This window comes from Salvelinus sp. IW2-2015, unplaced genomic scaffold (genome assembly GCF_002910315.2).
Source record: "Salvelinus sp. IW2-2015 unplaced genomic scaffold, ASM291031v2 Un_scaffold4309, whole genome shotgun sequence".
NCBI classification, from domain to species: Eukaryota; Metazoa; Chordata; class Actinopteri; order Salmoniformes; family Salmonidae; genus Salvelinus; species Salvelinus sp. IW2-2015.
Window position 1 is genome coordinate 1 of NW_019945580.1, and position 11,365 is coordinate 11,365.

Consider the following 11,365-nt stretch of genomic DNA (forward strand, 5'->3'; position numbering starts at 1 on the left):
ATGCTTGAGAGGGGAGATGTAATGACGGAGAAGTGTGCGTGATTAGTCATGGACGGATGGCAGCACTAGACCGCACCACTGCAGTTCTACGATAGGGAGATGGATCTATAACCTTAACATCGTGTATGTCCAAAAAGTCTAGCACATGTATCGAGGAGCATTAAAGGGAGATGGATCTATAACAACTGAGTCACGCAATATCCTAGGGAGATGGAATCTATACATTACACCTTGAGCACATAAGGGAGATGGAGTCTAAATAAACAAGGAAAGATCTAGAGCTTATTAAGGAGAGCTGTCTATAAGACGACTACTAGGAGGCTCTGAAGGGAGATGGAGTCATTAATGTATGAGATCCCCAATGAGCACTAGGGTGAGATGGATCTATAACACGAGACCTGCCACGTAAGGGGATCCTAATAACTGACCTGAGCCCACTAAGGGAGATTTCTAAAACACGAGCACTATAAGGGAGAGTGGATCTATGACAAGCACACTGAGCACTAAGCGGATGGATGCTATGACCCGTAACACTAGCGCCCACTAAGGGGAGATCGATCTATATAGATAAACGCCAGTCTGTTATTTCCACTAAGCACAGTTCCCCACATTACCTGCCGACCCTTGCCGTACCTCTAGCGTCTGTATGCTTGCGCCGACCTTACTTCCAATATCAGCTTCAAGCATCCTCTGTAGTTTTCCCCACTATGCAGGTTCTATCCCATTACCACCTACACTTACTGAGCCGGCACCCTGACTCAGAAGGAGATCTAATATAACTGAAGCACTGCTAAAGGGTAGCTACAGGATGGAGAATCCTATGACGATATTTGGCCGAGCTTGAAGCCAGAACCTTAAGGGAGAATGGATCTATGGACTAAGATTTCACTGAGATTCTACGGCGTAGGAGCGACATGCGTCTACATAAATCGATCCTCGATCGACGTGACTCGAAGCCATAAGAAGGGAGATGGATCTATATCTTGTAAATTCTACACATTGTCCACGAAGCCAGCTAGTCCCATTGTTCCTTACTTTCTCTATTTCATCACTAAGCAGTATCATTACCGTCTCTATTCCACTAGCAGTATCCATTACCTCTCTATTCAACTAGCATATCATTCCTCTCTATTCACTAGCAGTATTCAATTATCTCTGTAATTCCCCTAGCAGTATCCATTAGTCTCTATATTCCCAACTAGCAGTATGCACATTCCTCTGTATTCCCACTAGCAGTATCCATTACCTCTGTTTATTCCTCATCTATGCTATGTATCCTCATTATCTCTGCTATTCTCCTATCTAGTCATTATTTTCTCTATTACCTCTGTATCCATCTATGCATGTATCCAATCTCTTGATTCTCACAGCAGTTATCTCTATTACTCTGTTATCATAGCTTATCCATTACTCTCTGTTGTCTTCACATGCAGTCTCATATCCTCTGTACTCCGACTTTAGCAGTCCTATTACTCCTTTGTTTTCCTCAGCTAGAATTATACTCATTGGTTACCTCTGTACTTCCACTAGCAGTTATCCATCTATACCTCCTTCTATTCCACTAGGAAGTATCCATTACCTCTGTAATCCACTAGCAGTATCCATCTACCTCTGCATTCCACTAGGAGTATCCATTACCTCTGTATTCCATGTAGTCCTGGGAGAAATGTCTAGCATCCTGGTCATTTCTGGGAGAACAGCAAGAATACTGATGTCCCCTGACCCAATGAGGAAAGTAATGTTTACAATTACAGTAAGAGGAGCATGATAGCAACGACATCATATGAAAATATAGACTAGATCTAACATTTAATCATGGTCAGATTATTATACAGGATCTCCCTTAGTGCTCAGTGTTATATGATCTCCCTTAGTGCTCAGTGTTATAATCTCCTTAGCTGCTGCAGTGGTTATAGATCCATCTCCCTTAGTGGTCTCAGTATTATAGATCCATCTCCCTTTAGTGCTCAGTATTATAGAATCCATCTCCATTAAGTGCTCAGTGTCATAGATCCATCTCCCTTAGTGCTGCAGTGTTATAAGATCTCCCTTAGTGCTCAGTGTTATAAGATCCATCTCCCTTAGTGCTCAGTGTATAGATCCATCTCTGTGCTCGTGTCATAGATCCATCCTCCTTAGTGTCAGTGTTATAGATCTCCTTAAAGTGCTCAGTGGTTATAGATCTCCCTTAGTGCTCAGTGTTATAGATCCATCTCCTCTATAGTGCTCAGTATTATAGATCCATCTCCCTTAGTGCTCAGTGGTTATAGAGCTCCCTTAATGCTTCAAGTGTTATAGATTCATCTTCCCTTAGTCGCTCAGTGTTATAGATCCATCTCCCTTAGTGCTTCAGTGTTATAGATCCATCTCCCTTAATGCTCAGTGTTATAGATGCATCTCCCTTAGTGCCTCAGTGTTATAGATCCATCTCCCCTTAGCTGCTCAGTGTTTATGAGAATCCATCTTCCTTGATGTGCTCAGTGTAATAGATCTCCCATTAGTGCTCAGTGGTTATAGATCTCCCTTCATGCACAGTGTTTATAGATCTCCCTTAGTTGCCTCAGTGTATAGAATCTCCCTTAGTGCTCAGTGTTATAGATCTCCCTTAGTGCTCAGTGTTATAGATCTCCCTTAGTGGCTCAGTGTTTTATGATCTCCTTAGTGCTCAGTGTTATAAGATCTCCCTTGGTGCTCAGTGTTATAGATCTCCCTTAGTGCTCAGTGTTATAGGATCCATCTCCCTTGGTGCTCAGTGTTATAAGAGCTCCTTAGTGCTCAGTGTTATAGAGCTCCCTTAGGATCAGTGTTATACGAGCTCCTTATGTGATCAGTGTTATAAGAGTCCCTTAGGTGATCAGTGTTAAAGAGCTCCCTTAGTGAATGTGTTATATGAGCTCCCTTAGTGATCAGTGTTATTAGAGCTTCCTTAGTGATCAGTTGTTATAGAGCTCCCTTAGTGATCAGTGTTATAGAAGCTCTTAGTGATCGGTTGCTTAGACGGTATCTATCCCTTAGTGCTCAGTGTTATAGATCTCCTTGTGCTCAGTATTATAGATCTCCTAGAGAGAGAGAGAGAGAGAGAGAGAGAGAGAGAGAGACGGACCCTTGGTGCAGGTATGCCAGCATGCTGTCCAGCAGACAGAGTTTCCCACTAGCCTGGATCAGATGCTCCCCCATCTCAAACGGCTCTGGTTCCACACCTAGAGAGGAAAGGCAGGGCTCCAGTTAAAAATGGCCCCCTGGTGACACTAACTAGTGGCACCAGCCCATGATTTGGTCAGACCAAAAAACATTTTGATCAAWTTTGTATCATCTWATAAAGTCATTTACRGARCTTTAWTAAAACGTKTAATATACTACTGAGATGGTAGAAATATGTTGTTTCATCATTCATTCTGTGATTCTAAATAKTTGAATGTGCAACCTAATCCAKCGATTGTCATGCATTTTGGGTTGACCATGAAGCTACTGCTGTTATATTTTACTGTTAAAATAGGGCTCCAGAATGTTTTGATTTGTTTCAATAGATTTTATTTATTTATTTTATTATAGTGTAATGGATCTTCAAGATGCCCAGCCCACATAGGCTGATGAGACACTATTTGTTGTATACAAATAAAATGATCATACTTAGATTTATTTGATTTATTTAACTAGGTAAGTCAGTTAAGAACAAATTCTTATTTACAATGAATGCCTACCCCGGCCAAACCCTAACCCAGACGACGCTGGGCCAATTGTGCACCGCCCTATGGGACTCCCAATCACGGCCAGTTGTGATACAGCCTGGATTCGAACCAGGGTGTCTGTAGTGACGCCTACAAAGCATGATGGATGACAACGTGCGTTAAGACCAGCAGCGCTCCCGCACGAAAAGTTGCTGAGGAGCATGCAGCTAGCCAGTCGACTCGCACCGCGAGCTGACTCCAACTTACGCGGAGCCCCAGACACTCCAACAATTCTCCGTTACGAAACTCACAAAGCGAGAGCCTGCTCATCACGCCGCCTCACTCAGCGCCCGAGCTCGAGATCCACGTACAGTACTGCGCCTCCAAAACTTACAGCTGACGCCAGACACACGCTAGCACTTCCGCTCCCACAGTGTAACGTCTATCCACAACCAGCGCGTCACCCCTATCCCACTGGCAACTGAAGACCACAAGTTGACTCAGACACCGCTGCGGCAGCACAGACCGAATGCCTACTCAATGAGAATACCCAGCTGACTCACACCATAGCTCGCGCTCACAATGACTTGCTGAATGAGCACCACCCGAGATAACAGTGACTCACATTACAAACGCTATCGCCACCTCCACGCGGAGCCCCACTCTCGAGTATGCACCCAAGTCACCTTAAGACTCCGGGCGCCTAAACTGCATGTAAGTTATGTACTAATTCTACCGATTTGCTATGAAGATCTCGACTGCCCCACTCGGCAAGTCCACTGGAAGATACAACGATTTGATCACATAATTGCCGCCTACGCCATCGGGAGCCCACTGAGAATACAGTGCTCACAACCCGGCGTGACGCTCACTCGGGGAGAGCCCAACCTAGGATATACATCAAGTTAGATTTCATACTAGCAATCGACATGCCCACTTACAGGTCACGATGCCTACTTGAAATAGCTACATTCTCAAGCTATTCCGTCCAGTGTCGCTCGGTGTGAGAGTTGCTCACTAACCTGCTATGAATTTAATTATCTACTGTGCCTAGTAGACCCGCTAAAGCGCCACTGTGTGTCCGTAAGCTCCTTTATCATAACTAGAGCGAACCTCCATCATTTCATGGGGAGACCCTTATCGCCACCCTTCTGAGTGACTCACTATCTTGACACTTACACTCGTTGCTTATAATCCTGCATTTGTAACGCTACCTCACGATCGTAGGCTCACGGCCGATGTGAGTGGCGCGCTGACGAGCACTTGATAGGAACGCCCACAGATGGATATCTCAGCCCTAACTATGGGTTGTCGGCGCCAGAGACGCGCCTCAACCTACCTACCTAGAGAGCCAACTTGCTGCTCATCCAAACATCGAAGGGATGAGACAGAAGCGCCACTCGAGAATGACCTTTGTCACTCACACAATCGAGGCGGCCATCACTGACAAATGCTGCAGGCCCAACTCCGGTCTTCCTCTAGCAATATGACACCAAGCACTAACAAAAGAATTGCAAGAGCAACAATAACGACAGATAAGACACTTCGACACTGCTTTGTGGCCTACTCGGGAGAGTCACGGTCCGAATTCCGTGCCACTCTGGGCAGCTTCACCGCCACGATAAATGCTGTCTTACACAATCTCTGGCGAAGACCACCATCTCGAGAGCGTACAGTATGTCGCTGCCCAGTCCGAACGCATCCTCGACCACAGAACTAGCTGGGACGCGGCACATCGGGGCAGGCACAAAGGCGAGAGCATAGTCCTCCACAGGAGACCACTGAGAGAGATTCGGTGCCCTAGCGGGACGCGGAAGACCGACGCTCCATGAACACAGTTGGAGTATGACCTATACCTCGCGGACAACACGCCACGAGGCCTCTGCAAAAACATCGGATCACCCACTGGAGATGTGCACGACCAGTACGGGAGCGCCGCGATATCCTGACACACACTACACATAATTCAACCCATGAGTAGACATAGAAGTCCGAATGAACATTGACAAGCTGAAAAATAAACAGTTTAATTTGAGCAAAAACAGGGGGGCGGACAAAACAACAGCTCAAGGGCAGGCAGAGAGTACAAGTAAAGACGCGAGCACGCTACCGAAAGGTAAAAAGACCTATGGACACCACATCGAACCGAGGAACCTAAGGGGATGACAGAGCAGACAAAATGAGACGTATGTCAAGAATCGGGTGGCAGCAGAGACAACTGATATAGAGAAACAAGGACAGTGAAGCGCCCGAGCACACACCTGCAGGCCTGACCGAACAACTAAAAAGAAACTGAGCATAACGACGAGAGCGAGAAAAAGCGAGCCTATCAAAGGCGGGCGGAGGACTACACTGGGTAACACGGTCCATGGCGAGATCCGCTGACCAACTTGAGCGACGCGGCGAGATCCCTGTACGACAAGTCCACAAGACAGTGAAACTGATCGGGGTGACCGACTCCAGATATTTTGCCATACCGAAACAAGCTTATTCGCTCACATGTTGGTCCACAAATTTGATCTTACCATCCGTTAGTGAGTCATGTTACAAAGCCACCTACAGGTGTGGCATACTGAGCTGATTAAGCAGCATGACAAAAAAGGCCATCTAAAATGTGCAGTTGTCACAATCACAAATGCCAAGTTGTCTCAAGTTTTTAGGAGCATGCAAATGCATGCTGACTGCATGAATGTCCACCAAGGGCGGTTGCCAGAAAATACCATTTAATTCTCTACCCACTCAGTCCTAACGTCAACAGTGAAGAGGCGACTTCGGATGCTGGCCTTAGTCGTCCAATGCTGGTCTCTGCTGCCCATACTTAATCTTTAATTTTTATTGCCAGTCGAGATATGGCTTTTTCTCTTTGCACAACTGACTAGAAGGCCAGCATCCTGAGTCGCCTCCTTCACTGTTGCGTTGAGACTGTGTTTGCGGGACTTTTAATGAAGCTGCCAGTTGAGGACTTATGAGGCGTCTGTTTCGTCAAACTAAAACACTTTAATGTAATTGTCCCTCATTCGCCAGTGACACGGGGTCTCCCACTCCTCTCTATTCTGGTTAGAGCAGTGAAGGGAGAGTACACAGCATTGTACGAGATCTTCAGTTTCTGGCAATTTCTCGCATTAATAGTCCTCCATCTTCAGAACAAGAATAGACCGACGAGTTTCAGAAGAAAGGCTTTGTTCTGGCCATTTTGAGTCTAACGAACCCCAAATGCGAATGCTCTCCAGAGTACTCAAACTAGTTAAAGAAGGCCAGTTGTATATGCTTCTTTAATCAGTCAACAGTTTTCAGATGTGCTAACATATTGCAAAAAGGTTTCTAAATGACATAATTAGCCTTTTAAAATTATAAACTTGGCTAACACATCGTGCCATTGGAAACAGGAGTGAGGTTGCTGATAAATGTAGATATTCATTATAAAAATCTGGCCGTTCCAGAAACAAGTCATTTAAACATTAACAAAGTCTACACTGTATTGTACTGTCTGATCAATTTTGATGTCATTTTAAAAATGATTTAAAAAAATGTGCTGCAATTTGCCGTGCATCTTATGTGCACCAAATTAATACATAACTAATTTATTGGGCTAATTCTGATGGAGAACCAAAAAACAGTAGCTAGATACGCTAAAATATAGCCACTGCTATAGCATGTATTAAAGGAGAGAGAATGGCTCGACATAGCAGCCAGGCCACGCGAAACACTACAGAGGCAGGCAGCTTTCCTTACAGCAATCACTGAGAATAGTGTCTTAGTGTTTGACCAAATCATTGTTTTGAGAGCGTGACCATGTAGAATGTGCAGCACTGAGCCGACCAATGAGCCAAAGTCAAAGGGTTGCGAAATGTGACTGAATGGTTGCAGTCTGGAGCCCTGAGAGGAGATGAAAGCCTGACACAACACATTAACCAAAGCCCTCCATCTCCAGCAAGAGTCAGGGTTATGCCAGTGCTGCCTACAAGATTGTGCAAACAAGTAGGATGGTCCACACAGCTCAAACCAATAGATCTCCATCTACAAACAGTAGGTGGGGTCCACACAGCTCTAAACCATAGGATCTCACCCACAAACAGGTAGGGTGGTCCACACAGTCTAAACACAATAGGATCTCACATCAAACAGGTAGGTGGGTCACACAGCTCTAAACAATAGGATCTCACATCAAACAGGTAGGGTGGTCCACCAGCTCAAACCAATAGGATCTCACATCAAACAGGTAGGGGGGGTCCACACAGCTCTAAACCATAGGACTCTACCATCAAACAGGTAGGGGTGGTCCACCAAGCTCTAAACCAATAGGATCTCACCATCAACCAGGTAGGGGTGGCCCACACAGCTCTAAACCAATAGGATCTCACCATCAAACAGTTAGGGGTGGTCCACACAGCTCTAACATAGGATCTCCACACAATCAAACAGCTAGTTTGGGCTCCACACAGCTCTAAACATAGGATTCACCATCAAACAGGTAGGGTGGTCAACCACAGCTCTAAACCATAGGATCTCACCATCAAACAGGTAGGGGTGGTCCACACAGCTCTAAACCAATAGGATCTCACCATCAAACAGGTAGGGGTGGTCCACACACTTCCGGAGCTGCATCAGTATATTAAGCAGTCTGGTCTTGTTGCCCTGCTCATTCCCAAAGGCATCTAGAAACACAACAACAGTTAGCTACGGTCAGTGGCTTCCCAATGGAAAGGGTTTAGTTTAAGTTGAATAAAAGTATTTTACTTTCCCTGGTTGCTCATCTGTTTGTGTTCTTACCAACTCCATTGCTGTCATTGGCAAGCTAAACCCAAACTGTTTAGCTTGACCATTCCCATAAAGACAAGCTGGCAAGAGAGCAGAAACGGACAGCCAACCAGGGCTAGAATTTCCTAACATAATTTTAGATCAGGTTCATGTTAGTCTCACACAGGTCCTTCGTGAGTATAGCCTTATAATATCTCTTCTGCAGGGCAGACAGGCCGTGGTACATCAGTATCTCTGTCTTCACGGGGAGGTCAGCTGCTACCTCAGCCTTTACCCTCCTCAGCAGGAAGGGCTGCAGCACTCTCTGGAGATCACTGGCTGGAGAGAGATACAGAGAATACTGCTGTTAGACGTGTAGGGTTCAGAGATTCAGTCTTTATCATGATGATGGAGCTGCCATCTTGGTTTCAATGGGACTTCCTGGGTAAATAAAAAGGTTCCATCAAATCATAAAAAGTACACATATGGCAGTTGCCAACCGGTCTGAACACCTGGACTGGTCAAAAGTAGCTCACTATATAGGGAATATGGTGCCATTAGGGCTCTGGTCTAAAGTAGTGCACTATATAGGGAATAGGGTGCCATAGGGCCCTGGTCTAAAGTAGCTCACTATATAGGGAATAGGGTGCCATAGGGCTCTGGTCTAAAGTAGCTCACTATATAGGGAATAGGGTGTCATTTGGGACAGCGCTAAAAACTGTGTTCCTGTTCCATACTGTACTTCTGTACCATAACAACCTGCCAACAAAGACACAGTGTACAAAAACACCTTCCGAATATTGACTTGCACCACCTTTGTGCCCTCAGAACAGCCTCAATTCGTCGTGGCATGGACTCTACAAGGTTTCGAAAGCATTCCAAAGGGATGCTGGGAACCATGTTGACTCCAATGCTTTCCACAGTTGTGTCAAGTTGGCTGGATATCCTTTGGGTGGTGGACCATTTTTTTGTTGTTGAATTTTACCTCCTTTTCTCCCCAATTTGGTTGTATCCAATTGTTAGTAGTTACCATCTTGTCTCATCGCTACAACTCCCGTACGGGCTCGGGAGAGACGAAGGTCGAAAGCCATGCGTCCTCCGAAACACAACCCAACCAAGCCGCACTGCTTCTTAACACAGCGCCCATCCAACCCGGAAGCCAGCCGCACCAATGTGTCGGAGGAAACACCGTGCACCTGGCGACCTTGGTTAGCGCGCACTGCGCCCGGCCCGCCACAGGCGTCGCTAGCGCGCGATGAGACAAGGATATCCCTACCAGCCAAACCCTCCCTAACCCGGACGACGCTAGCCAATTGTGCGTCGCCCCACGGACCTCCCGGTCGCGGCCGACTGAGCCTGGCGCAACCCAGAGTCTCTGGTGGCACAGCTAGTGCTGCGATGCAGTGCCCTAGACCACTGCGCCACCCGGGAGGCCGGTGGACCATTCTTGATAAACACGGGAAAGTGTTGAGTGTGAAAAACCCAGCAGCGTTACAGTTCTTGACACATAAACCGGTGCGCCTAGCACTACTACTATACCCTGTTCAATTGGACCCATTCACCCTCCGAACGACACACGTACAGTGCATTCGGAAAGTATTCAGACCCTTTGACTTTTTCCAATTTTTTTACATTACAACCTTATTGTAAAATTGATTGAATTAATTATTTCCCTCATCAATCTACACACAAGACCCCATATTGACAAAGCGAAAAGTCTTAAGACATTTTTGCAAATTTTTTACAAATTTAAAACAGAAATACCTTATTTACATAAGTATTCAGACCCTTTGCTATGAGACTCAAAATTGAGCTCAGGTGCATCCTGTTTCCATTGATCATCCTTGAGATGTTTCTACAACTTGATTGAGGTCCATCTGTGGTAAATTCAATTGATTGGACATGATTTTGGAAAGGCACACACCTGCCTATCTATATAAGGTCCCACAGTTGACAGTGTATGTCAGAGCAAAAAAAAAGCCATGAGGTCGAAGGAATTGTCCATAGAGCTCCGAGACAGGATTGTGTCCAGGCACAGATCTGGGAAGGTACCAAACATTTCTGCAGCATTGAAGGTTCCCAAGAACACAGTAGCCTCCATCATTCGTAAAAGGAAGAAGTTTGAAACCACCAAGACTTTTCCTATAGCTGGCAGAACGGCCAAACTGTGCAATCTGGAGAAGGGCCTTGGTCAGGGAGTGTGACCAAGAAACCGATGGTCACTCTGACAGAAATCTAGAGTTCCTCTGTGGAGATGGGAGAACCTTCCAGAAGGACAACCATCTCTGCAGCACTCCACCAATCAGGCCTTTATGGTAGAGTGGCCAGACTGAAGCCACTCCTCAGTAAAAGGCACGTGACAGCCAGCTTGGAGTTTGCCAAAAGGCACCTAAAGATTCTCTGGTCTGATGAAACCAAGATTTAACTTTTTGGCGTCTTGTCTGAAGGAAACCTGGCACCATCCCTACGGTGAAGCATGGTGGTGGCAGCATCCCTATGGTGAAGCATGGTGGTGGCAGCATCCCTACGGTGAAGCATGGTGGTGCAGCATTCCTACGGTGAAGCATGGTGTGGACAGCATCCCTACGGTGAAGCATGGTGGTGACAGCATCCCTACGGTGAAGCATGGTGGTGACAGCATCCCTACGGTGAAGCATGGTGTGGCAGCATCATGCTGTGGGGATGTTTTTCCAGCGGCAGGGACTGGGGACTATGTAATACATTTACCACTAGCCACTTTAAACTATGCCACTTTATGTTTACATACCCTACAGTACTCATCTCATATGTATATACCGTACTCTATACCATCTACTGCATCTTGCCATGCCGTTCTGTACCACCACTCATTCATATATCTTTATGTACATATTCTTTATCCCTTTACACTTGTGTGTGTGTATAAGGTAGTAGTTGTGAATTGTTAGGTTAGATTACTTGTTGGTTATTACTGCATTGTC

At 45.9% G+C, this 11,365-nt stretch overlaps 1 protein-coding gene across 1 annotated transcript; it reads right to left on the reverse strand.

The window, feature by feature from the left end:
• Nucleotides 1-3,103: 3,103 nt before the first annotated feature.
• LOC112077125 (chromodomain-helicase-DNA-binding protein 1-like) lies at nt 3,104-9,994 on the reverse strand (the record flags this gene model as incomplete). Its single annotated transcript, XM_070441579.1, has 4 exons — nt 9,988-9,994; nt 8,589-8,744; nt 8,231-8,323; nt 3,104-3,200 (listed from the first exon to the last, which is right to left on the reverse strand). Coding segments are annotated over exons 1-4 (353 nt in total), but the record flags the coding sequence as incomplete, so codon positions are not given.
• Between the last annotated feature and the right edge of the window lie 1,371 nt (nt 9,995-11,365).